We start from the raw sequence: 27,344 nt of genomic DNA, 5'->3' as shown, positions 1-27,344 counted from the left end.
AGATGGGCCAATGACATAGGGTGAGAGTTTGTACAATGGAACTTTGTTTTTTTTTTTTTTTTTTTGGTTTTTCGAGACAGGGTTTCTCTGTGGTTTTGGAGCCTGTCCTGGAACTAGCTCTTGTAGACCAGGCTGGCCTCAAACTCACAAAGATCCGCCTGTCTCTGCCTCCCAAGTGCTGGGATTAAAGGCGTGCGCCACCACCGCCCGGCAATAGCTGTTTGTTAAAGACTAATTATTAACTAAGTCTGGAAGCTTTAGGAGGGATGAATAAATAACACCTTTGTTTTCCCACCCAATCTTGAACTAACAGAAGTAAAAAGCAAGAGCTAGGCAGATGAAGATTGAAACGCCAGCTCTAATGTTATTAAGCAGGCGGAAAGTATGGCTTGAGCCTTGGATTGGACACATCTCCTACCTGGTCCCAGGCAGTTCACACGGTAAACCGCTATTGCATGGAGGTCGGTAGGTAGGAATCTACAGTCCTTGCTTCTGCCACCACATCCAGTTCTTCTCATAGGTACCGGGGATCAAATTCAGGTCCTCACGCTGTGTAGCACTTTACTGACTAAACCATCTTCCTGCCTCCTGTAAAGAAGCTGGAATGTATTTTAAACCTTATTTATTTTTTATTATTTAGTGGTACTGGGGATTAAACTCAGAGCCTCATGCTTGCAAACATTTTATCATAGGCCTCAACCCCAAGAATCTTTAGTGATTTATCAGAACAGTGACAGGAAGTGATTTCAATGTTCAGTGTTGATGCTAATCAACCAATGGTGTCTACTTAAAGGACTTAAAGGCAGGTGCCGAGGAAGACCACTGGAGGCTGATGAAAACCAGCAGAACGTATGAAGAAACTCAGCTCTATTTGGCATGGGTACCTAGCTGCCAGCACTCGATTGTTTCCATTTCCCTTTCCCAGAATCACACAAGACTGTGACCAGTCCTCATCACTGGGGGAGATAGCATTTTTTAACCTACCTGAGAACGTGGCTCAGCTGCTTGTGTGTCTTCAGCTTCTTTGGACGGAAAAGAGCACTCTAGAAGAGAAGGCGTCTGTACAGTGATGGAGACAGTGCTGGGGAAGTCCTCTGTGTTAAAGGCGTACAGTTTTCATTTTTGGATAGGAGATGATTGCTATCTACAATTTAACACAGGAAGGAAAGGGTAGCAAGTCGATCCTTCCACTTGTCACATGGGAGGTGGCAATTCCAATCCCTGGACATATGACCTGAATGTTACAGAGTATGACAAGGTTTTGTTGTTGTTGTTGTTGTTTTGTTTTTTTGCCAAGGGTACAAGCAAAACTTCAGAGAGTCCCATCTTCCTTTACTTCAAGCAAGGTACCCACTAGGCAGTTACTATTTGTGATGGTTTACTACTCATCTAATACACCCAGGATGGGAAAGTTATACATGGTTCCTTTAAAATAAGATTAAAATTAGCGGCTTTGCGGACTCCAGGGCTGCAAGATGGCGTTGCTCATGCCGCTGAAGGAGAAGAAGCTTATGGAGGTTAAACTTGGAGAGCTGCCAAGCTGGATACTGATGCGGGATTTCACCCCCAGTGGCATTGTGGGAGCCTTTCAGAGAGGTTACGACCGGTATTACAAGTGCATCACTGTGTGGAAAGGCAGCATCTCGGGGGTTGCTGGCAGCCTACGAGGTTTTCAGCTACTGCATTTCTTTTTTTTTTTAAATATTTATTTATTTATTATGTATACAATATTCTGTCTGTGTGTATGCCTGATGGCCAGAAGAGGGCGCCAGACCTCTTTACAGATGGTTGGGAGCCACCATGTGGTTGCTGGGAATTGAACTCCAGGACCTTTGGAAGAGCAGGCAATGCTCTTAACCACTGAGCCATCTCTCCAGCCCCCTGTCCTATGCCATCCGTGAAGAATTCAACTATGGTTGGATCTTCATGTCCTAAGAACGTGTATCCAATAAAAGGTGACCGGTTAAAAAAAGATTAAAATTAATTAGCTTCTCATTTCCTCTTCTTAGCAACATAGCTCTTTGCTTTGGAGCCATAAATATTTGTTTTTTTTTTTCATTTGAAATTAATGAATCACCTTTTTAAAAATTAATTATTTTTTAATTTTACGTGCATGAGTGTTTTGCCTGTACGTGTGTAGAGTGTGCATGTATACCTCATGCACATCTGGTCCCAGTGGAGGCCAGAAGAGGGCACTGGGTTGCCTGGAATTGGAGATGCAGAGCAGTTGCAAGCTGCTGGGTGGGCACGGGGAACGAGTCCCAGTCTTCTGCCAGAGCAAGTGCTCTTAAGCATCGAGCCATCCCCCCTTCTAAAGAAGGAATGGCATCGGAGCAGCCTAGGTGTCCACTGACGACGAACAGATACATAGACTGTGGAACACACGAACAGTGGAATTTTATTTAGCCAGAAAAAAAGAGTGCAATCAAATTTTCAGGACTGGCCGGGCGGTGGTGGCGCACGCCTTTAATCCCAGCACTCGGGAGGCAGAGGCAGGCGGATCTCTGGGAGTTCGAGGCCAGCCTGGTCTACAAGAGCTAGTTCCAGGACAGGCTCCAAAGCCACAGAGAAACCCTGTCTTGAAAAACCAAAAAAAAAAAAAAAAAATTTTCAGGACTGTAAATCATGTGAGGCGAAATATCTCAGACTCAGAAAGACAAATGCTTCCTCTGATATGCAGATCCAGGCTCTAGTTAGTAGATATGAGTATGTGTGTAGGAGGAAATAGGTCGTGAATCTCAGATGGGACTGTGAGGAGAGGGAAAGAGATCTGAAGAGCTGCATTGGAGGTTATGTGACAGAGACATAGACATGGAGCTGGCGAGGGAGGAGGGGGAGGGAAGAGGAACATCAAAAGTGTGCACAAAAAGGCCATTGGAAAGCCATCAAATTGGGGGGAAAACATGAAAGAATCTCATGAAGAAAAAGCACTTGGAGTTGGTTTTGCCAGTTTGACAGAGTCTAGCATCACCTGGGAAGGGAGTCTCACTGAGGAACCATCTAGATTAGGTGGGCCTGTGGTTATTTATACCTGTGCGGGATCTCAGTTGGGTTGGGATTGGGAGAACATCCCTGAATGTAAACAGCACCAATTCCCTGGACCAGGGGATCCTGAATCGCATGCGTGGAGAAGGTGAGCTGGATCCTGGCATGCATGCATTAATTCTTTGTTCTCTGCTCTGACGGTGGTTATCAAGCGACTTCTACTCCACCTCTCTGCTCTCTTGACTTCCCCTCAAGGATGAACTTTAGACTGGAATTGGGAGCCAAGTAAACCCTTTCTTCTTTAAGTAGCTTTCTCCAGGTTAACAGGAACAGGAAAGGAAACCAAGGCATGGGCGACACCTAAGATGCCCTGACCCCTAACGAGAGGCATTCCGAGTCATTCAGTTCTACTGAATATTAGATACAAGAACTCGTGCCATTCCATTCGCTTCTTTATTCAAAAGAACCTCAGACACCGGACTCGATTAATAAATGTACCATAACACTTCTTCAAAATATATTTATTAAGAACCAACTGTGTGTCGTTGAAAATACAGCTGGGGGGGGCACACAATTCCTGCTCTCAAGGAGCTTACATTTTATTTCGGGGAGACATTCAAATAAGAAACTTACCAAAAAAAAAAAAAATGAGGAAGAGGAGAAGGTAAACAACAGGTCCTTGGAAAGTTGTTTTTTTTTTTATTATTATTTCTTTATTCACTCTCTCAAACTTACACAAACTTCAGACTCATCATTCTGGCTGAACTAAAATACTAAATTCTCCGAGGAGGTAAAGTTCAGATAGCCATCCTCTGGTTAGAGCGCAAGGTTAGGATCTTCCTCCAATCACAGACGAGGCTGGCTGAGGGAATCAGAGACGAAGGTGTTGGAGGAGACGGAAGGTAAGGACAGCCCTGTGGCTGGAGAGCCCTGGAGCTGTACAGGCTGGACAAAAGGAGAGTGTTAGAAGTCAAGGCTGGAAGCCTGACTGAAGGGGGCTGTAGAGACCATCACAAGACCTCTGGATTTTACATAAGAAGTCATTGCAGGGAGAAAAGAATGGTTCGGTCAAATCTGTTTAGCCGGCTGGGCGTGCGTGGCACTCGCCTTTAATCCCAGCACTCGGGAGGCAGAGGCAGGTGGAGCTCTGTGAATTCGAGGCCAGCCTGGTCTACAAGAGCTAGCTAGCTCCAGGACAGGCTCCAAAGCTGTCCTGTCTCAGAAAACAAAAACAAAATTCGTTTAGCTGATAATCCAACAGAACAGCATGGAAGCAGAGAAACTGACCTATCGTGACAGCCCTGCCGAGGAGACTGGTGGTCCAGATGAGGGAAGGAGCGAGACGGCAGGCTGCTGAAAAGATTCTGATGGGCTGACAGAATGTGTGCACGAGATAGTTTGAGACTCTAAGAGGAAAAGGGAGTGAAAGCTGACTTCATAGATTTTAGTCTGAGAAACTAAAGGTGGAATTGCCACTCTCCATAAACAAGACAGAAGTACGGGTGTCTAAGAGGAAAATGAAAATCCTGTGTGACGTCCAATGGCCATGAGGAAGAAATGCTGGGGGCTGGGGAGTGTGCGAGCGTAGATGTGGGAGCTCGGACGCTGGCTGACAGGCCTGTGGGAGTAGCCCGCCAGCGCCTGGGAAGTATTCTAGCCAGCGGAGAGCACGAGATTTCCAAGGATCGCAGACTGTTCTGAAGGCTTAGCCTAGAACACTGCAGCACTTAGGACAGAGAGAAGACTTTGGCAGAGCAGAATGAGATGTAACCCCTGAAAATGGAAGCAGTTTAAACTCTGGAGCTGAGAGAACATGTCAGAAGACCAAGAGCGTGTCTGGTGTCAAATGCGATCACGCGAAAGCAGGTTCATTTAGTTTACCGGAGACAGCCACTCCAGAAACAAAGTGAGGAAAGGGAAAGAGAGCTGAAAAAGATTTTTATTGTTGTTGTTTATACGTATGTATGTAAGTCTGTGTGAGTGTAGGCATTAGATGCCACGGAACTGGAATTACAAACTGTGAGCAGTTAGCAGGTGCTGGGAATCAAACCCAGGGCTTCTGGGAGAGCAGCAAGTGCTGTTCTTAACCCCGCAAGCCATCCCTTCAGCTTCTCAGATTAAACAAATCAAAAACCTGTAAAGTCAGGCATCCCACACACACATGACTAGCGTTTAGCAGAGGATGCGGAGCTATTACCATCATTGTTTGTTCCTTCTGGTTTTTAAGTTTTAAGATTAGAAACAAATCAGTACAAAGGAAAAATCCAATCGGAAGAGAAACCTAGACAATTTAGAGAGGGAACAGTCTCAGGAATGAAGTTCCTAAACACAAGCAGAGTCCGAACCTATTAAGAGCTACTACTGGGGGGACGAGAGGTAGGTAGCACCAGTGGAAGCAGCAGGTGGAGGGCCTGGGCAGGTGGTACAGTGGCTCAATGGCTTGCTATGCAAACATTAGGACCAGAATGCATATTCCCAGGCCCCGCAGAAAAACCAGGCAGGTGTGCAGGCCGGCTGTATAATCCTAGCCCTCTAGGGGTAGAGACAAGGGGCCCTGAGGCAAGCCGGCAAGCGAGATTAGCCAGAATCGGCAAGTTCCGGGTTCAGTGAGAGACCCTGCCTCAATAACAAAGTGGAGTGAAATAGAAGATACAGCATCAACTTCAGGGCTTCCACAAGCGTACACATGTGTGCATGCACGGACACACACACACACACACACACACGAAGCATCAGTAGAGAACTTTGATGAACTTTGGTCTTGTTTTGAGTGAAACAATAGAGCTCGTCATCTTGGAAGAACTGAGGTCTGAAGGAGAGCAAGAGCAAATCATGGTCACAGACATGGAAACAGCAGCTGTAATGTCTAAGGAACATGAAGAAAGAGGGAGGGAGAGGTGGAATGGCAGCTTAAGGCAAGGAAGTCAAGAACACGAGCAATGAGTGGATTGTTTATGCCAATTATTTCTAACAAAATTTTGCTTTCGTATCCTCTAAGATTAAAAAAAAAAAAAAAAACCAGCAGGGCGGTGGTGGTGCACACCTTTAATCCCGGGGAGAGGCAGGCAAATCTCTGTGAGTTCGAGGCCAGCCTGGTCTACAAAGCGAGTCCCGGGACAGCCAGGGCTACACAGAGAAACCCTGTCTTGAAAAACCTATGTATATTCTTGCACATAGATCAATAAGTTTACACGATTTTAAAAATGTAATTTCTGATACATTTTATAGTGTCATTTCAAAATAAAGCAAACCACTTAAAACGGCATCGGTCAATGAGATACACACTAGACCACAGATCTCTAATGTAGCTGTGAATAAGAGTTAGCATTGCTTTCCTGGTGCTCTCCCCACTCCTCCACACGTTCCCTAATAATGTGTTTCTACTGTTGAGCCCTGCTATAGTACTGTGTAACCAAACTATAAAGAATCTTTTGAAGTTAATATTAATACTATTAGTTAACAATTTAAAGACATCATACATCATCAAAAATAATTGGTAATTGTTTTTTAACTCATTTTGTCATATCGTTATAAAAATAATGCCTGGGTTAATCCTGAAGTTACTTGAGAAAATATTTTCCACTCTATTTCATCTGTTTCCTAAGGTTTTTAAAGCCTGAAGCAGTAGCTGGGGTGCAGTTCAGAGGTAGAGCAGTATGTGCCTGGCACGGACGAGGTCCCGGGCTCCATCCCCAGAATGCCAAACACTCCATCCCAGGGCGGTAAGGGGGAGCTCTGTAATCAGCCTGGTATTTAAGACTATAACGAAGGCCAGGCGGTGATAACACATGCCTTTAATCCCAGCACTCAGGAGGCAGAGGCAGGGGATCTCTGTGAGTTTGAGGCCAGCCTGGTCTACAAGAGCTAGTTCCAGGACAGGCTCCAAAGCTACATAGAAACCCTGTCTCGAAACCCCACTACCACCACCAAAAAAGACCTTAACAAAGAAATGACAGTCCAAGCTGATCTTCCCAACTCATAGCAGTACGCAGGTCTTGAGATGATGCACAGGGAGACGGCGCAGGTAGGAAGCTTCGCCTTCTTAAAAAAGATGATTCTGAAAGGGAAATTCTCCCTTTGCATGTCATCTGCATTCTGACGATACTTCATCCTCTTCTGAACAAGTACTCACTATTTTCAAAAGCAGCGATAACAAACTCTCTGGGAGCTGGACAGGAAGCTAGCTTCTCATACAGACACCAGTGTGTCTACTATTGCCCTAAGCTAAACCTTCAGCTCTAGGGGGCTAGAGAGACGCTAAGCTGCCTAAGGCACAGGCTGCTCTTTAGAGAACAAACGTGGTGGCTAAGAACTGCCTGTAACCCCTGTTCCAGAGGATCTGACACCCTTTTCTGACCTCGTCGTCTTCTTCTGGCCTCCACAGGCAACAGCCATATACATGGTATAAAAGCTTACATTCAGGTGAAATACACCCCCCCACACACACACACAAAATCTTTAAAACCCAGTATATGAAGTCTGGTGGTTGCGGCGCATGCCTTTAATTCCCAGCACTCTGTAGGCAGAGGCAGGCAGACTTCTGAATTCAGGTCCAGCCTGGTCTAAAAAGTAAGTTCCAGGACAGCCAGGGCTACACAGAGAAATCAAAACAGATAAACAATATTTAGTATATTAAAAAACAAACACTTGGACGGGCGGTGGTGGCGCACGCCTTTAATCCCAGCACTCGGGAGGCAGAGGCAGGCGGATCTCTGTGAGTTCGAGTCCAGCCTGGTCTACAAGAGCTAGTTCCACGACAGGAACCAAAAGCTACAGAGAAACCCTGTCTCGAAAAATCCAAAAAATAAAATAAAAAAAAAATAAATAAAAAACAAACACTTTAGTTCCAGGAACAATTTGATTATGTTCCTGAAATACCAACTAAAGAGGTGAAAAAACCCTAAAAGATAAATGTCCTTCTTCATTAACCTGTTCAGAATGGCAAATTTGGAACCCCAAGAGTCTTCATTTATTAACTCCCAGGGAACCAGCTACCTACTGCTCCTTTTCCTGCAGGCTCTGTGGCTCGGGTTCCGTAGGCACGGGTTCCAGCCACATGTGGTATTTCTCTACACTTTCATAGACACGTTTGACTGACACTGGCTCAGCAATCCAGCCTTTCCTGTAAACGCATTTTGCAGAAACAGTTCACAGTCATTACTTGGAAATAACAATGAATTCTCCAAGGAAGAGTGTAAAACTTTATAGATTCCCAAGTCAAAGGAATGTCACGACACTTGATCCTAATAAACTTCAGCCATCACTGGGAACATAGGGCTGCTGCCCGGGGGTCACACTCACGGCATCTCGTGGCCCATTTGGTAACAATAAAGCGTGAACTAAATTAAGATTCTCGTTATCACTTGCCTCCTGCCATGCTTAGTTTCCCAGAAATGAGCCCAGACTAACAGTGGTCTCCTCTCCAGTTTCCCTCATCAGAAATGAAGGCTACAGGATTTATGGCTACAAAACCTAGGCTGCTTTACTTACCAAGAGGCTGAAGCAATTAACTTGCTTTTGGAGTGAGATGGTAGCGCATGCACACCTTACTGAACTGTATTACCATCAGTTGTATCTGATCTGTTCAGGGAGGCTTCAAACACAAACATTCCTATTAACATCTGCATCTAATTATCATTGTTTAACAATCATGAAGACTAAAGCCTTTAAACAATGACATCAAGACCCCAGTCTGGGGCTGGTGTGTGGCTGCCAATAGTCTGATCACCCAGCATGCTAGAATCCGATCCAGTTTTTCAAGGTCTAGTTTACCACAGTATTCTCAAACCTGTAGATCCTTCTAGCACATATGAACCTCTAGACCCCCAAGAAGTGGGAAACATGTAAGCAATCCCCTCTCTTAGGCAGAGTAACCCTTCAGAGCCTAGTGAATAGTTTGGGAAACTGGTTAAGGCATAATCTTATCCCATGCCGGATGACCACCAGTTCTCATGGGAATTCCAGTTCTATGTGGCATACTTTTACAAATTCCTTCTCCACATTCTACCTAAATTATATCTTTGGATTTTCTCATCAAGGTCCAAAGTCGAAGTGAGGAAGGTCTACATGAAAAAAAACCTGTCAGACAACATGATGGTCAATTTTCAGGTGAGGGTTGTATAGCTGATCGTCTCAGAGGACGGTTTCTACCTCCCTTGTCGCGCGGTAGGGGAGTGCTCAGTGGAGAAGAAGCAAATCAGAGACAGGAGTTTCTCGTGCAAGCAAAGGGACACAGTGATCCAGCCACCTGCACTCTGTACACACGGAGACCCTGGAGCCACTGTCTGCACTGCAGCAGCCTCTGCTGAGGGCAGTAGGCAGGGTCTGCAGACTCCTCACACAAAGCACCCCCTCAGTGGGGCTTCTGAAGATTCTAAGTTCATTGCTAATGTAAAAGGATGACAAGTCTTCTTTTAGGAGTTAAGATCACATGAGAATGATGCAAATTCAACTCGTCAATTCCAGATGATCAAGAATTTAATCTACTACCGGAAAGAAACCTAATTAAAGATAAATGCTAATACAATGACCGCATGGAAAATCCTCGCACACTTCCATCTTTTCTTTAATCTGTGAGGATTCGCCCTTTTCAAATTCAAGTTTTTGTAACAAAAAAAGTGAAATGTAACAAAAAAAGTGGAAGGAAGTTTTTGCTACTCACACACACAAACCAACAACAACACAACATTAAAACCCATCTTCTGGGCTGGGAAGTGCGATATGCTGCCATTTTACACTCTTGACAGGTTTGGAACCCAAATTATTACTTGCCACTGAGGGCAGGATTCCACATTTCTGGGCTAACCCGACCATCTGGAGAGAACACTAGCCAGCTGATTACACTCTTGCTTCAGGTGGACTGTTCCTAAAGTTAGCACACCAGAAGAGGAAGTTAAGGCCTATGGTAGAACAATGTAATCAGACTGTGATCTTCACAGTAAGACTACAGGAAAGTCTTACCAGCATAAAAGTCTTTACTAGGGGTAAAGCGCTGCTCTCTAAGCACAGCTGAGAACACGTTGTTTAAAACCGCACATTGGTAGGAAATGATGGCACACACTTTTAATCGGAGAACTCTGGAGGCAGAGGAAGGAAGCTGGATCACTGTGGGTTCAAGGCCAGCCTGGTCTACACAGTGAGTTCCAGGCTAGCCAAGAATACAGTGAAGCCCTGTCTCATAAAAAGAAAGTAAAAAACAAACAAAATCCTACTTACAATCCCACATATTCAAAACCTAAGTCTTAGGCACTCACGAATCTCAAATTCTATTTATTTTTAAGCTAGATAAAAATCTAATCAGCCGGGCGATGGTGGCACACGCCTTTAATCCCAGCACTTGGGAGGCAGAGGCAGGCGGATCTCTGTGAGTTCGAGACCAGCCTGGTCTACAGAGCTAGTTCCAGGACAGGCTCCAAAGCCACAGAGAAACCCTGTCTCGAAAAACCAAAAAAAAAAAAAAAAAAAAAAAAAAATCTAATCAAATGCTTTTCCAAGACACAACAAATGGACAGGGGATACAAGCTGCTAAGCAGCTTTTAGAGAAAAGAAGAAAAAACATTTTTCAAACTAGCCTGAGGCAAAGTTCAGAAGCAAAGGGCCTTCCTGACTGGAGTGAGGTCTAAGGGCAGTGTGTCATCACGCGCCAAGTCACAGTGGCCAACACATTGCTTACATACCATGAAATGCCAAGATGACTAAGAACATATTTAAGGACAACTGTTTCCCAATACTCTTAAAATTTCTAAGAAATGCTTTAGTATTTATGGGGCACACAGCTACCCCAAATCTCTACTAAAATCTCCCTCCTTCGATGCTTATGGCGAACATGGTCATGTTGTTAGTCAATCTGTAAGGAACTGGAAATTTTATTTTGGTAAGAACACCTATACTGAGAGCATATAACTAAGAAAATTATGTAGATAACTTTCATATTTTTTTTTCAACTCTGGACTGCTAGGTCCCAAAGAAATGGTATAAGGCTGGTCCAAGAAATCTCTCTCCAGCCAGGACTACACAGAGAAATACTGTCTCGGGGGAAAGAAATGTCTCTCAACTTCTAAATGAAGCACTGGGATTGGGAGACTTCCCAGATCAGAAAACAGGCTACCTTAGAACCCCTATGGGTCAGAATAGTGGTTTCTGATTGGTCTATAGAATGCTCACATGAATAATGTTGGTTAGCACCCTGAAGACTACACACAGAAACCTCATGGCGTGTACCTTTAAGAAAAACAAATATTTTTCTTTATTTATTTGAGATAAACACATCACATATCCCAGGCTGGCTTCCAAGTCACTAAGTAATCCAGGCTGATCTCGAACTCCTTCCTATCCTCCTGCTTCCACCTCCCAAGTGCTGAGATTACAGGTGTGGACCCCAGCGGACAAGAAAACGTTCGTTTGAATGTGGGAAAAGGGCAAGGGCTAGCTTTTGTGGTTAGAGTTATTTTCTCAGAGTAGGATGGTAAAAAATATTCAAGAAGATTCTTTTAGCATTTTTATTCCTTTCTATTTCTGTCTTCCATCCTTACCTAGTATTAACAAATCACATCAACTAATAAGGTGGACTCTGTTCTTGTAAGGAATCTCACACAGTAGAATTTAATGCCACTGCTTTGGTTTGTTAATCTCTCTCTCTCTCTCTCTCTCTCTCTCTCTCTCTCTCTCTCTCACACACACACACACACACAAAAACACACACATATGATACTAGTTTTGTATTTATAAAATAAATTTAAAGTGAGCCAATTCAAAAAATATTGGGCAATATCTTAAAATGATTCAAAGAGCATATGGAAATGGCTAAATCTGTTGAGATCTTCCTAGGATCTGATGCTTAGAAAATTCTGCTTTAACGGGGCGTTAGCATACACCTTTAGTCCTACACTTGGGAGGCAAAGACGGATCTCTGTGAGTTCAAGGCCAGCCTGGTCTAGAGTGAGTTCCAGGACAGAAAGGGATGTCTGTCTCGAAAAAAAAACAGAAAAGAAAAAAAAAAGGAATTAAATTAAATTCTACTTTAAAGTCTAGTTATCACATATGTGGGTTAAAATCTGTTAATTCAGAAGCTTAGATAGTAAACTCGAGGCCAGGAACACTCTTCCCTCAGACCTCCCAGAGACAAAAATATCAGCAGCTTTTCCAGTAACCATCCTACCTCACTCATTGTCCATCTAAGCAAACTGCAGGCCAAGTATGGCGGCCCGACTCTGCTCACAAAGTCTGGAATCCTATTCAGAGCATGGCCCGCACACTCCAACAGGAAGAAGTAAAAAAGTCGGTTTCCACAACCAATGTACTGAGGTCAAGCAATCACAGGAAGGATGAGTCCAAACTGCCACCCACTATTGAAAACCCAGCTGGTACTGCATCCAAAGCCCAAGGGCTTGACTCCAAGTGCAGCACAGCCCACCCGGTTCCCTCCCAGCAGCTGCCCCTGGAAGGGCTGCGCCTCTCCGAACAGCAGGGCAATGAGGCCAGACGCTGCAGAGGACATCACTAGTGGGCATACAAAAACGGCTGGGGAAGTGGAACTTTGCTGGCTTAGGGATTCGGGGGTGAAGTTATTTGTGTCGTCACTTTTTCATCCTTACAACCCAGGCAATCTGCAATCGGCTCATCTGAAGACAGGACTCAAATCCCTGGCACATTCGTGGCTCACACTGACTTTCCTGGACTGCTCTTGTTTCCCTTCCCTAAGTGACATTTCACACACACATCTTAGTTCCTACTGTTGTCTAACATCCTCTATCTCCTTGGCTCTTCACTCCCCCCCACCCCCCACGGCCTGGTGAAGTACAATCTCATGCTCCCCATACCCATATCCACCTATCTACTGTATCCCTGAATTTCAGAATCTCAGCACCTCAAAAGTCAGATTGTCTTTACTCACAGCTTGACCTGCCACCCCAATCCTGCAAACAATAAATATTTGAATCACGTGGACAGCATTGCTCCAAGCTTTCGCATCAAAGCTTGAGTTGAGCTCCTGGTACTACTTCAATCCTCTTCTGCTCAAGTTTGGGTCCTTCCTCTCCCCAAAACATGCAGCGTCTTAAACCAAGCAGTCTGATCGTTCTCTGTGCTCACCTTACTTGAACAGCACCTGAACGAGTTGCTGACACCCCTCTCAGAACAACTTTTATTTAGAAGTGAGTATTGGACCACTTTTCGGCTCAGAGAAAGCATCTCTGGTGCTTCCTATTTCAAATGTCTGAATACCTCAGAGCCAACAACTCTTTCCTCTTCTGGAAGTTGGTTGCTACTCAAGTTGTGGATCCCTAAACAACAGCGTTGGCATTGGTACACCTTGCTGGAAATGCAGACTCTCAGGCCCTACAGGCAATCTGCTGAACCAGATTGCAGTGTAACAGACGGAGATGATATAGACACTTGAGAAACACTAACTCAATCATAGCGACTCTCCAAATGCTTATCCCGTCTCCTGAAATGTATCATACACAGGACTCCATGCTGAGCTGCCCTAGAAATTTGTGAGGCATTTCAACCCTGAGTGCCAAGACCTCTCTCTTCCAGAACCACTTGGTTGCTGCTGCAAATGTGGGGGACCCTCTACCCCCTCCCAGCCTTCAGACTAAGGATTGCTTCCTAATCCCTAGGCAAAAAATCTCACCAGCTGTGCCTTTTAAAACAAAACTCTGGAGAGATGGCTCAGTGGTTAAGAACACTGTTGTCTTCCAGGGGACCAGAATTCAGTTCTCAGCACCCACGAGGCAGCTCAGTCTAGAACCCCAGCGCTGGGGACTGGATGCCCTCTTCTAGCCTCTCTGAGCACTGCACACACGTTCCATAAACACACAGAAGAGCAAACAGCATCCATACACATATAAATCAATAATGTTAAAGAATCCTAAGATAGAGATACACCATTCTGACAGTGTTTCTACAGCTGAGCATGCACACCTAAACTGCCACCTGAGCTCCTAGCCGCACTTCCACAGGGGCCTACAGACGCTATGCACAAGAGCCAGACTGGTCTTTAGATACAAACCAGACTGTGGCCCCAAGTCTTTCAGTGCCTTCTCAACTGCCTGCCAGGACTTCCAAAACCTTCATTTTCTAGCTTTCCTCAAGCTTATCCTACTGCCCCAAAGATGTGTGGCCTCCTTTGTCTGTTTTGAGGTCTGCCGGCTTCCTTAGAGGCCCTTCCTAATCACTGCACTGATACTCACCCCTTCTTTCTCCATGTTTATTGTGCTTCACTTCCACTTAACCACTGAAATAGTTACCTGGTGTTTTAGATCAGGTAACGGATGTGTGGCTCACTGGAGGGAGTTTCTCTTTGCCTGTCCCATCAGGGTAAAGCCGCCCCCGGTACAGACAGACAGCACTCAACTGGTGGTGGTGGATTTGAAACTACAGAACCTGAATGCTGACAACCTCCCAGGAGTTTTCAATAGGCTGAAAATGTCAAAATGGGGCAGTGGTTTAAAATCTTTTCTATTCGTTAGCATGGGGACCTTTAAAAAAAAACGAATACTTAAGCCACATTCCAAATGAATTCTATATCGCAGTTACTGTGGTTGGGGCCCAAGTACCAATGCTTTCAAACTTACTAAGATAATTCCAACGTGAGATAAATTTGAAAATCTCTTTCACATAGTATGAGCTGGTAACAGTGATATGAGATAGCATAAGAGATAAATACTTAACAAAGAAATCCCAATTATAATGCTATGCAAATACAAATTTATGACTTCTATTTCCCACATGGTATAGAAAACAAAAGTTAATTCATAAAACATGTTTTAAACAGTTGATCTGAAAGACAAGACATTCCAAGTACATCTCCCATAAGCTGAGGTAAATTCATGAATTACAGAGTGGTGAGCTCTCCACAGTCACACCTCAAGGCTTTGGAGAGGCTTGCTCACACGATTCTGTGACTCTATACTCAAGAGGGAAACAGGTTTCTTTACAACTCAACAAAGTTAAAAGTAAATTCTTTATCATTCTGCTCAATATTCTTGCTTAAGTAAGATAGTCAACTGGCAACAGCCACCAAGCGACATGGCCCTGGGACGGATATAATGTTCCTTTACCGCCTCTAATCTTAGACTGTCTTCCTGCCTCGGGGTGGAGGACATTAATGAAGGGAAAAGCAAGCGATTGCATTATTAAAATCTTTCCCCACAGTACAATACTATGATTTCAAATGAGCCTTGGAGACATTCAAGCCAACTCATTTTACAGGTGAATGACCTGATGCTCAGATAAGGTGAAATGACATGCCTACAAGTCACACAGAGAGCTTGAAGAGAAAAAAAAACTTTTTTTTTTCCAAACAAGCAGACAGGATTTTTCACGTGTTAATCAAAAAGCATCAAGACCATCAGATTAGGAAGAAATGCTGAGTAAGAAGCGCGCTACCCGTGGGGTTAAAGATCTAGTCCATCCGCTGCCCCCGGCAACCAAAACCTGCTCAATGCAAGGACATACATTCATCAAAAGGAAAATATCAAAATCCCGGAAAGTTCAATTTACAAACACATTATGAATTGTATTGTTATAATGAAATTAGTTCAATAAACATGAAAACATCAAACAGCACCAATACCAGAGGTTAAGGTAAATATACTATTATTAAAAATAATGTATAATTACTCATTGGGATAGAAATAAATTCTAACCCCCAGCGAAACTATCTAAAATAACTGTTTGACAGAAAAGGCAATGTTTAGAGACTCACACATGCCCTCTTCCCACTGACGGGTCTGTGGCTACACATCCCAGCAGTGGGTCACATGGGAAATATCAGGACACATCTTCAAATTGTTCAGCCTTGAACCATGATACCGTGCCAGTACGAACCAATGGCAGAGTTTTGGTATTCTAACTAGCCTTGCCTGTCCCAATCAAAACAAAACCAGCCCCTTCTTAAGCACTAGCTGAAGTGCATCTGTTCTGAAACAGCAGGGCATTTGCAGATGCCACAACTGACAGTTATCAGAGGCTCCAAGGAAGCCCAGCAGCAAATACTCCAGGAGCATTACTCCACTTGGAACCACATAACCTCTCCCTAGTTCCTGGGGTTTCTGGAGGACTAGAGATTTAACAAGCGATAAGGGGCCAATAAGAATCTCTGAACAGGATAGTGTTGCTGTTTGAAATCACCAGGGTAAATTGACAGAGAGCTCCAACAATGGATAAAACTTTGAAGCACACTGAACTGATGTTAGCAAACGTTTGTGTTTACCCCAAAAATAGCATGGAAGTTTGAGGTGAAAATGAAATAGGCGTGGTTTGGGAAGCCACTTGAAGTTTGCTCATTCCACTCTCTCCTTCTTTCCTGCTCTCAGGACTACCTGGCTTAAAATATTTGGTAATTTAGTGCGGAAAATTAAGGTCACAGACAAAGTACAAGAACTTTTAATACACCATTAATACTAATGATTAAAAATTATTGCATAGTCTTATGCATTTACCCTAAAACATTTTCTGAAAGTAAACCAATTATATAAAAGACAAACAACCCTTTTAAAACATGGCTGCCTTCACTACCTCGCTCTTCTCTCCTTTTTTGTCTTTTCAGTACTTTTGTCCATTGTTTTCTCATTGTCTCCCCTGCACTTTGGGCAGTACCACTTCCCCTTTGGTTTATAGGTGAGTGAAACACATGAGAAGTGGAACCATTCAATGGGACACTGTTCATTGTCACAGCCTATCATTTCCCCGTAAGACACTTGGTTACATAAGCAGTAGGTAGGTTCATTGGGATCTATTGCAAACTCAACAGGCGAGGCTTCCCTTTCCTGCTTGGCCTTGGAGCGTTTCTTTTTCTTGGCGGATTTGGATTTCTTTTCTTTTGGTGGCTGATCATCACAGTCTTCAACCCCATTTGTCATGTGACATAAATCACGGCTCTCACTGGTTCGCTGTCTTCGAGGTCTTCTAGAAGATCGCTCGGGTTGACTAGAATCCATCTTTCCTTTGTCTGATGCTCGTTCACTTTCAGCAGGATCTTGGAAACACTGTGAGTGCAGCTCCATTTGTCTTGCCCGATTTTCCACCAATTCGAGCATTTGTGTGACAATCTGAATTTTTTCATCTCCCAATTCCTGGCTATTAATCAACGCTCTCTGCAGATGTTGCTGTAGGCGTTTCTTCTGGTTTGAATCATCTTCTTTCTTATATTTTTCATAGACATCATCAATTTCCTTTAAAGTTTCTAAAAGAGGGGAAAAGGAGATTATTATGGCATATTAGCACACACATCATTTTCAAGACAGAATTAAAGCAGAAAGCACATTTGACAGCATGTACACATTAAAAACATTACTCTCAAACAAATTCGCCATCATCTAATACAAGTGTACTCAGGAGCAAACGGCGCACGGGCAAAGGAGCTTGCTATCAAGCCTGACAAGCTCAATTTGGGTTGGTTGTCATTCATTCATTCATTCATTCATTCACTTTTTCATCCGCTCACTTATTTATTTATGCATGTATGTATGTGTGTTGGTGTTTTTCCTGCATGCATGTGTGTATGAGGTTGTCGTGAGAGCTGCATGTGGGTAATGGGAATTGAACCCAGATCCTCTGGAAGAACAGCCAGTGCTCTTAACCACTGAACCACCTCTGCAAAGCCCCAACAACCTCAGTTTGATCCTTGGGTCACGATATTGTAGGGGCACAGAACTGACTCCTGCAAACTGTCCTCTGACGCCCACATAGGCATCCATGTGCTCACACACACAAATAAAAGGTTTTTTTTTTCTTTTTGTTGTTTTTCTTTTTTCCAGACAGGGTTTCTCTGTAACTTTGGTGATTGTTTTGGAACTAACTCTTGTAGACCAGGCTGGCCTAGAACTCAGAGATCCGCCTGCCTCTGCCTCCCGAGTGCTGGGATTAAAGGTGTGTGCTACCACCACCTGGCTAAATAAAAGTATTTTTTAGAACTTTTAAAGGTTGTTCTGGTTAATTTGCTAACTTGACAGGAGCTACATTATTGAGGAAGAGGATGTCTCAACTGAGAAATGCCTCAGCAGGAGCAACCTTTGAGCATTTTCTTGAATTATGATTGATATAAAGAGAGCCCAGCTCACTGTGGACACTTTCAACCCTGGGCAGGTGGCCTGAGCTGTATAAGAAAGCAGGCTGAGTGAGCCATGAGGAGCAAGGCAGTAAGCAGCCTGGTTTATGCTCTAGTTCCTGCTCCAGGTTCCAGCCTCGAGTTCCTGTCGTGACTTTCCCTAGACAGGAACTGTGCCCCGAGAGTTGTAAGCTGAAACAAACCCTTTTCTCTGTGGTTGCTTTTGGTGACAGTGCTTCACCACAGCACCAGAACCCAAGACAGAGGTACACTAACAAGAGGAACATAAACACTTAATAGTGCTTATCTGTATTAAGAAAGGTAAGAGGAAGAGGGAAATGGCTAGTCTGTGAAGTGCTTGCCAGATAATCATGAGGACCTAAGTGAATCCTAGCACCCACATAAAAGGCCAGTGTGGCTGTGTGCCTGTAACCTCAGTGCCGGGGATGCAGACAGCCTCCCTGGGGTTTGCTGCTCAGAGGCAGTCTAGCTGAATCAGCACGCTCAAGTGATAGACCCTGTCTCAAAAAACAAGGTGGAGACCAATAAAGGAAGATATGGGACATCAATGTCTGGCCTTCACAGAACACACACACACAAACAGACACACACAGAGGTATGTAGTAAATTTATAATCAAAAGTATTATGTAAGACTATTACATGCTAATTTAGAATTTGCTGAGTTCCTTATTGCCTATTCTGTATCTGAGCATCAAATCAACTCTATATACAAAATTTACATGTGGAACTCCAGCCACAAAATTTGAGGTGGTTCTGGGTCTCGACCACAGATTATTACCCACCTGCGTTCTGCAGGATTTACAGCTCACTCAGTGATTTGTTACATGACTCCAGAGAGACAATGACAGTAATTTTCACATCCTACTCCTGGACACTTTCAAAAGGCAGGCATCAGCATCTTTTAGCTTCCTGTCATCTTAGTTTTAATGGCTCTTTGACTTTAGCATCACAGGGGAAATTCTGAAAATCAAAACTATTTCTAGATTAGATCTGTTGTTCCTGGCATCCACAGAGCAAGCCACTCCAAAATTACAGTAAAGTCAGCACTGGGTCATTCTACCTTTGTCTCTAACTCAGCAGCTGAGTCTATGCTTGTGGAAGCTGCTAAGGCAATTGTATAAAAAGTTGGACACTTTTGAAACAAGGAAGAGCTGAGTCACCAGAATGTACAATTTCACCAGTCACCAAAAATCTAATTAGTTTTATTCAAATCGGTTCTATTTCTTACTCATATAAGGCACAATGCTTACTTATATCAAAGAGTTCAGTCTTGTTGGGGATAAAAAAATAAATATTAACTCTATTTTCCAATACTATGTAGCATATCATTGTTTTAGCTCCAATGTCATTACTATTACATCCCATACCACTGTTTTAGATCCCAACTGTAAAGAGCAGAAATGTTAAATAAGTAAAATACATATAGTGGCTGTCTGAAATCAGGTAAGAAACACAAATAATCAGCACATTTAGGGATTCCCTCCTCCCTGGAAATGGCAGGTGTTAATACTCGATGGACAATTTTACCATTAAAGCTGAAGGTACCAAGAGTACTCCTATCTGTATATCATAGCTGTAAATTAATTTTTACATTGTGTGTGCACGTGTGTGTGCATGTGTTTATAAGTACTTGTGCATGCCATAGCACTCACCAGAGTTCCTTGTGTCATACTTGCACTCTGACACTAGAATGAAATAAAAATTTGTTTTAAAGGCACCTGAATTATACAGTGAGATTAAAAAAAAAAAACATTTACTCAGCCCATATTATTGGATAGAGATTTTTTCCTTCATCTGGCTGGGCCTGGGGCTGGTAATCCCAGCTACTTGAGAAAATGAGGCAGAAAGATCACAAGTTCAAGGCCAGCCTCAGTGACCTTCTGAGTCAAAATAAACAGTAAAAAGAGGGGTTGGGATAACTCAATGGTAAATGCTTGTCATACATGTGTGAGACCCTAAAATCAATACACAGCCACTTAAAAAAATTACACAGCGCAAGCCCTTGAGGATGCCCTCACTTTTACACGAGAACTGCCAAATCTGTACATCTGATCTTACAGCACTTCCCACACACCGTATGACAGGAACTCGGATTACATGTTACAGTCTAGCTCAAAGGTCACCATTTCCCCAGAAAATTATGAATGAAAGGCTGAGGAAACCATACAAGTTTTCTAATAACCATATCCTGCAATGAATATTTAATTTGATTGTTTTTTTCTTTATTTCTCTACTTAATGGACTGTTCAGTGATTCCTGACTCAGACAGGCGAGGAGCAATTTCTTTGGCTCCTTCACTAAGCACTGACCCCTGTATCAGAAAATATTTAAGAATCAGTGAAAATAAAATCTGAACCAAGAACACAAGAATACATAAAGCTTCTAACAAAAATAAAACTATGAAGTTAGGCTTAGCAAATAAGTACAGGCCTTTCAGCACTATAAGGCTCACTACTCATGTTACCTGAGCAACTTATGACAATTATAGAGAATTGGAATCAAAGACTTTCCTGTCAAAAAAATTATGTCACTAACAATCTAAAACAGTCTCAATTTTGTGCCTTTAAAGAATACAATACAACGTTAACATAAGGCAAACTACAAATTTTGGCACAGAATTCTTTTTTTTTTTTTTCGAGACAGGGTTTCTCCGTAGTTTTTGGTTCCTGCCCTGGAACTAGCTCTTGTAGACCAGGCTGGCCTCGAACTCACAGAGATCCGCCTGCCTCTGCCTCCCAAGTGCTGGGATTAAAGGCGTGCGCCACCACTGCCCGGCAAGTCACTTTCTTTTTTTACCTTGTATGTTGAACCTGGTGAAGATACGAGCACACCACAAACAATACTGTCTTTTCCCAACAAATTCTTCTTACCAAAGACTTGGAAGACAAAATTGTTGTTGGTTGAGACACCAAAGAGTTCTAACATACAAAAACAACGTCACCATGAGTTTTAAGTTACAGGGTTGGTGACATGTCTGGAAAAACAGAGTGGCTATAAGTTGTTTTTCCGGTCCACATTAGGTCTAGGCTGTTCCCTGACTAAAGGACGAACTTAACCCCACTTATCTCCTGTCCTAGCAGCAGAAAGGCACTACAGTCCCTAAAGGTAACTTCCTGTCCTAGTTTCTTTGACGACAAACAACCCTCCCCTTAAAAAAAAATAAAAAAGCTTTTCTCCTCGTTTAAACTTGGTGGAGGAGGAAGCTAAGGGTGCTGGGACGCCAGGTGGTTGCCCAGCCAACGAATCCACTTCCTCCAGAGGTCCGGAAGTGACACACAGCCCGGAACCTACGCTGAGCCGGGGTCAGCGACAGTCCCAGAGCAGTGCCCGCGCCTTGATTCACTGGGTAGGAGAGATTTGAAACAGCACCCCCCAACACTGACTCCGCCCAGGCATCTAATGCCCCGCCCAGCAGGTGTCCCGTGAGCACTCAGCTCAGTCCACCCAGGCCCCTGCGTGCAGTCCGCCGTGCCGAGGCCCGCGGGAGCGCGCGCCCCGCCCATACGACGTCACACCTGCAGGCCCCGCCCCTAGACCGGGGCCCTCCCCCGCCACACACACACCGACACGCTCACGTATACACACTCACACACATACATACACACCCTCTCCACCCGGCCCTGCGGGGGACCCTTCCCCCTTTAACCAATTGGCAGGGGCCGAGGAAGGGCTGAGGCACTGGACAGTCCGGAACTTTCCCCGGGGCGAGAGGGGAGCAGACTGTCCCAGTCCCGCGCCACGCCGGGAGCCGGAGGGGAGGGGGGGGGACCGTCACCCAAGTCCACCTTCGCCGTCCCCTCGCCCCCTCCCCCCGCACGTACCAATGCATCTGCTCGCAGAGGGAGGGACCCGGCGGGCAGGGGCCAGCAGGCCCAGCACCCAGCCCAGCCCGCGCCCCACTGCACACTAGCCAGCCCGGGACAGGACAAGCGTGCGGCAGCCCAGCCGGCGGGCACCGGAACAAATGCTCGCTTAAAATGGCTGATTCCCGTCCGCGGCAGCTGCAGCCAGCCGCTCGGGCTGCAGCAGCGGAGGCTGACGGGCGGCTCTCGGAAGTCCCGGGCAGCCGCAGTCAGGACAGGGAGGGCTGCGAGGCCGGTCTGCAGTCGCCCCCCCCACCCCCCGCTTCCCGGTTCCACAACACCAGATCGCTCGCTGCACTTCCCCGACACTGTCACCCGAGAGAGAGAGAGAGAGAGAGAGAGAGAGAGAGAGAGAGAGAGAGAGAACCTTGGTATTTGTTGTCCAGCTCCCGCAGCACCGACACGTTCCTTTGCATGTCGTGGGGCAGCGACTCCACGCACTCCAGGTAGTCTTGCACGTAGCAGGTGAGCAGCCGGCTCCGCTCTCCGGTCAGGAGCGCGGCCGACGAGTACAGCTGCTGCTGCTGCCCTAACATCCTGGCGCCGCCGCTGCTGCTGCTGCTGCTCCTCGCCGCCGCCGCCGCCGCCGCCTCCGCATCCAGCAGCCACACATGCAACAGCCACGACCGCCGCTCCTCCGCTCGGCCGCCCGGCGCCGCGGGGACACGGCCGCCGCTCGAGAGGGCACCGCCGAGTCCCCCGATCTCCACTCCCCCCCAAGAAGAAACCCTCACTCCCCGCCCCCGCGGGAACAAGCCCAGGGGCGGGGCGAGACCTGGGCTCCCTCCGGCTCCCTCCCTCGCGGGGGGGGGGGTTAAGAGAGCAGCGGGGTTCCCCGCGGCCGATGGCGCCGGGCTCCCGAGCGGTGACACGGGCTGTCACCCCGGGAGTCCCCAGACACTACTGGAGCTGCCCGGTCGCCCAGATCCCCGTGACAAGTCCCTCGCTGCCCTCTCTCCGCGCTATCAGCCTCGGTGCCTGTCGGAGTCTCAGTGGACTTGCCCCCGCCCCTAAGCCAGCGGCCGCGTCTGCGCCTGCGCGGCACTCACTCCTAATAAGGCCGGGGCCCCGCCCCTATCGCCCTACCGGAGGGTTCGCATTCTCCCGCCTTCCCTGCGCCACCCGGGCGATTGGTCTGTCAACTCTCGCCCGGGGTGGGGGGAGGGTGCGGAGGGTGGCCAAACGGCAGGCTGCGCCCCGCCCCCTCTTAAAGGGGCCGCATGGCTGCGCCGACCCCTTCGCCCCAAGTCCGACCGTTGCCCCCGAGAGGGTAGGCGGCCGGGTTCTCGTTTCTGTACCCCACCGGGATGAGGGAGCGCCAGCCCGGCTCGCTCGGCCCCGTGGTACCGACCTTGCCTCCATCTGGCGGATCCGGGATGCGCCTCCCTCGCGAGCCTCCGAGACGGCGAGCGGGGCCCCTGGGCGCTGCCGGCCGAGTGAGGCCTGCGGGAACTAAGGCGACCCAGGGTGCAGCGGGCGCGGCTCCGGGCATGCGCGGCGACTTCCCGCCGAGCGCCCCGCGGCCGTGGTCGGTCACCTCCCGCCGCTGCCGGCCTCACCGAGCACCGGGGCTGACCGCGGAGGTAGGCGGTGCGCACCTGAGTCCCCGCCTGGCGTGCGGTCCCCTTCCCCAGCGCCGGGGTGGCTGGCAGGGTCCGCTCTCCTTCCCGAGCGCCTTGCATGTGTGGTTTAGGGAGAAGCTTGCAAGACTGTCCCCCCAAAACCACCTTAAGGAAACTGTTTTCAGGGATCGGGTCACTTAAGCATCAAACGCCAGCGAGGACCTGGCTTGGTCGCGGAATGAGAAACACGGCCGCGCGTAGTACACACACACACACACACACTTAGACTCACACGGCATTTTATTTTCACTCGGTTTTATCACTAACAAGTAGGTGAGCAGTGCAGATGGTATTAAAAATCCAAAGAGCCAGCGAGTGCGGTGCTTTCTGTGTGAGCGGATTTTCAGGCTCACTCTCCGAGTTGCTGTCAGTGAAATGCCAGGCGGAGGAGCGAGTTGTAATCACGGCTCCACTTCCGGGGTGTATATAAATAAGTGGGTTTTGTTTTTAAAGAAACCGGTGTAAGTAGAAGTCCTCTCCGAATTTTGATGACCCCCCTCCACCCCACCCCACCCCCCGGTAAGCCCTATTGGGAGCAGAGTATTTGAGTGAAAGAAAATGCAGACTGCCAAGTTTGTGTCCCCTTGCCTGGTTTGCAGCGCTGCACCTGTTGCACGCCCAGTTCAGAACACTTCCGACTAGCGGTGTGTGCTAAGCAGCTGTTGGCATACCAGTGAAAAATCTAGGTCTGGTCTGGAGGAAATTTTGAATTTCGTAACACACAACACGGAATTCCGCGTCCCGAGAACAAGGGCGATATTGTAAAGGACTGGGAACGCTTCGTGTGGTCTTTTAACTGGGGGATTTTGACCCCTCTATTATTAAAAGTCAACCTACGCAAAAAAAAAAAAAAAAAAAAAAAAAAAACCAGACAATTGAATTTCTGATGACTTGGGCGAATTTTTTGTCTGCAATTCTTTAAATCTTTCATATTGAAAATCATCATTGTTAAGAATTGAAGGTGACTTAGGGTTTTGTTGTTGTTGTTGTTTATTTAGTTAGTGGTTTTGTTTGGATTTTTGCCAGAACTCGATGTTTGTTTGCTCTCAAATTTGATTCAGCTAATCCCCCTGCAAGATCGAATTAATGCAAGACGCAGTGTTTCTTTTTGATTGGAGAAAGGCACTGGGGACCTATGGATTTTATGCAGCCTGCTCACTGCACACACCAGGCAGACAACGACGTGTGAGTGGGTGATGCAGAATCCCCAAGGACGACAAAAACAACAAAAGCTGGGAATCAAGAAAGGATTTGGAAAGCATTCTTGTTGTGTTTTTACTAGGACGGGTATATGGACTTCACATACGATAACGTGTGAATGACCGCAGCTGTTCTTTTCTTGCTATTTGTACTTACACTGGTAATCTCATTGTCCTTTTCTTCTAAGTAGCCAGCCATGTGGCCTCTTCAAATTGGGTGGTTTCCTAGCCCTTCCACATGCAGAATTTAAAAATCCCCACTCTCTACAATATAGAAATTGATCATATTTAATTGTGGTGGGGGAGGTATTTTTCTTTGGTCTTTTTTTTTTTTTTTTTTTTTTTCTCGAGACAGGGTTTCTCTGTAGCTTTGGAGCCTGTCCTGGAACTAGCTCTTGTAGACCAGGCTGGCCTCGAACTCACAAAGATCCTCCTGCCTTTGCCTCCCGAGTGCTGGGATTAAAGGCTCGTGCCACCACTGCCCGGCTTCTGTTCTTTTCTTATTTACTGACCTTGAAAACGATAAGCAGCTGATGCCCCCAAATTAGTGTTCAATTGACTTTAAATTACTGGACTAAATCTAGTATCTACCATTCATTAGGCCCCTGATGGGAAATGTCTCCAAGCCTATTTCCTTTATAATAAAACGTTTCTATCCTTTGTTAATATTATATGAGATGAGAGGAACAACTCAACTAATTAAAAGCAAACTAGCGAGAAGTTCTGAGGGAGAAAAATCAGCTTCTGCTTTAATCAAGCCAATTAAATTAGAAAATCCTTTCTTCTACTGTTTAATTTCTTATTTTTTTTCCTTTTTAAAGATTTGTAAGTGTCTTCCCTGCATGGATGTTCATCATGTACATACCTGGTGCTCATGGAGGCCTAAAAGGGTGTCAGACCCCGTGGGACTAGAATTTCAAACAGTTGTAAGCCACCCTGTGAGTTCTGGGGACCAGCCCAGATCCTCTGTAAGAACAAACAGCAAGGGTTCTTACTCTCTGAGCCTTATCTCCAGCCCTGAATTTTTTTTTTTTTTAACTTTTTGGATTTTGCTTTTTAACTATGCTTCTTAGGTTAGCATACAAAGTAAACGGTTTCATCATGCCATCTTCATATAAATATGTCACAGACCAGCCTGGCCTCAGACTTGAGGGTGCCTTGGTGTGTCCATCTCCCAAGTGCCTGTAGTACAGGCTTGTGCTACTGTGCACAGTGTGGCCTGGATTCTAATTGTTCTTAATGATGAAAACCCGGAGTTAGATATTAGGTCGCTGGAGAGACCTTTTACCTCTACCAAATCCTCAGACTGAAAAGGCGATCCTGTCTCTGCCAAACCTCAGACTGCACTGAGCTCCCGTCTCCTCCTGCCTTATATTCCTCTCTCCACCCAGCCATATCACTCCTGCCTCCACCTCCTAGTGCTGGGATTAAAGGCCTGGGATCCCAAGTCCTGGGATCACCTTTGTGTGAGCTCTGTTTCTCTTTTAGACAGGTTCAATCTTGTGTAGCTCAGGGTGGCCTTGAACTAACAGAGATCTCTCTGCCTCTGTCTCCTGAGTCCTAGAATTAAAGGTATATGCCACCACTCCCTGGCCTCTCATGGCTTAGTTCTGCACTCAGCTCTTCAGGCAGGCTTTATTTGTTAAAACATAAACAAAATATCACTACAGCCCAGCTTAATGTTCTTAAATCTTTTATGATGAAAACTTTCAAACACAAAAGTATGTATACCGTCCACCCACGGTCAACATTGTCATTGTGTTGTTTAATCTATTACCCTTGTTCTCTTTTAACCCTCAGTGGATTGTTAAAATCTTCTGTGAGAGGCTCTAGAGTTGGCTCCGTGGTTAAGAGCACTTACTGCTCTTGGAGGACCTGGGTTCAATTCCCAGTACCCACAAGGTGATTCACAATCACCCCTAGCTCCAGTTCCAGGGCAATCTGACTCCCTTCTCTCACCTCTGTGGGCAACAGGCATAGATGGGTGCAGCTACATTCATGTAGGCAAACACTTATACACATAAAATAATTTTTAAAAATTTAAAGGCAGGACCTCTATAAGACCCCTGAAGAGTCAGCCAAAGTGTTTGGTGTCTTAGCAGTCTAGGGTCCCTTGCTGTACCCCTACTTCTACTTTCTGCTCAAATTCCCCTCAGTAAAGTCTTGTATAAATGATGTGTGGGAAAAGAATTGCTTGTTATGGAAATTTTGGTAATATATCTCGTGGTATGTGTTGGTGGCTCACACTCATCTATAACTCCAGTTCCAGGGGGATCCAGTGTCATCTTCTGACCTCTGTGGTACCAGGCACCCACATGGTGCAAGCAAAATACCCAACGTGTGCAATAAAAAGCTTACATGAAAGTACTTTATGAACAGATAAGAGATAACAAGATTTTAGACATACATTGCTATTACCCTAACTCATATTTTTTTAATAATTTAAAATTTCATGTTTGTCTCCTGTCTCATTTAATATTTCCACATTTGGTTTAACAGAATACAATCAAGCCTCAAAGATTTCATTTGGTTAGTGAGGTCTTTCCCAAACCAGAAAGAGCAGTTAATTCCTTCTTGAGTTTAATGAAACAGCAGTGTTTT

General features: G+C 45.6%; 1 protein-coding gene across 1 annotated transcript; it reads right to left on the bottom strand.

Moving 5' to 3' along the window:
* Window positions 1-16,358: 16,358 nt before the first annotated feature.
* Window positions 16,359-23,614, bottom strand: Ing2 (inhibitor of growth family member 2). The gene is made up of 3 exons (XM_057752839.1): window positions 23,274-23,614; window positions 22,290-22,631; window positions 16,359-17,173 (listed from the first exon to the last, which is right to left on the bottom strand). The coding sequence occupies exons 1-3, from the start codon at window positions 23,602-23,604 to the stop codon at window positions 16,503-16,505; spliced, it is 1,344 nt and encodes a 447-aa protein (XP_057608822.1). The 5' UTR covers window positions 23,605-23,614; the 3' UTR covers window positions 16,359-16,502.
* Window positions 23,615-27,344: the final 3,730 nt, after the last annotated feature.

Source organism: Chionomys nivalis, chromosome 20 (genome assembly GCF_950005125.1).
Source record: "Chionomys nivalis chromosome 20, mChiNiv1.1, whole genome shotgun sequence".
NCBI classification, from domain to species: domain Eukaryota; kingdom Metazoa; phylum Chordata; class Mammalia; order Rodentia; family Cricetidae; genus Chionomys; species Chionomys nivalis.
This window is presented reverse-complemented; position numbering and strand designations above follow the sequence as displayed.

Bases quoted from the DNA above. Each gene is read 5' to 3' on its own strand.
- Ing2 (XM_057752839.1), bottom strand. From the start codon at position 23,604: ATGCAAGGCGCTCGGGAAGGAGAGCGGACCCTGCCAGCCACCCCGGCG. The intron at 22,632-23,273 runs GTCGGTACCACG...CTTGGGGGGGAG, and splicing joins ATCCGCCAGATGGAGGCAAG to TGGAGATCGGGGGACTCGGC. The intron at 17,174-22,289 runs GTTCTCTCTCTC...CCCCTCTTTTAG, and splicing joins GCTGGACAACAAATACCAAG to AAACTTTAAAGGAAATTGAT.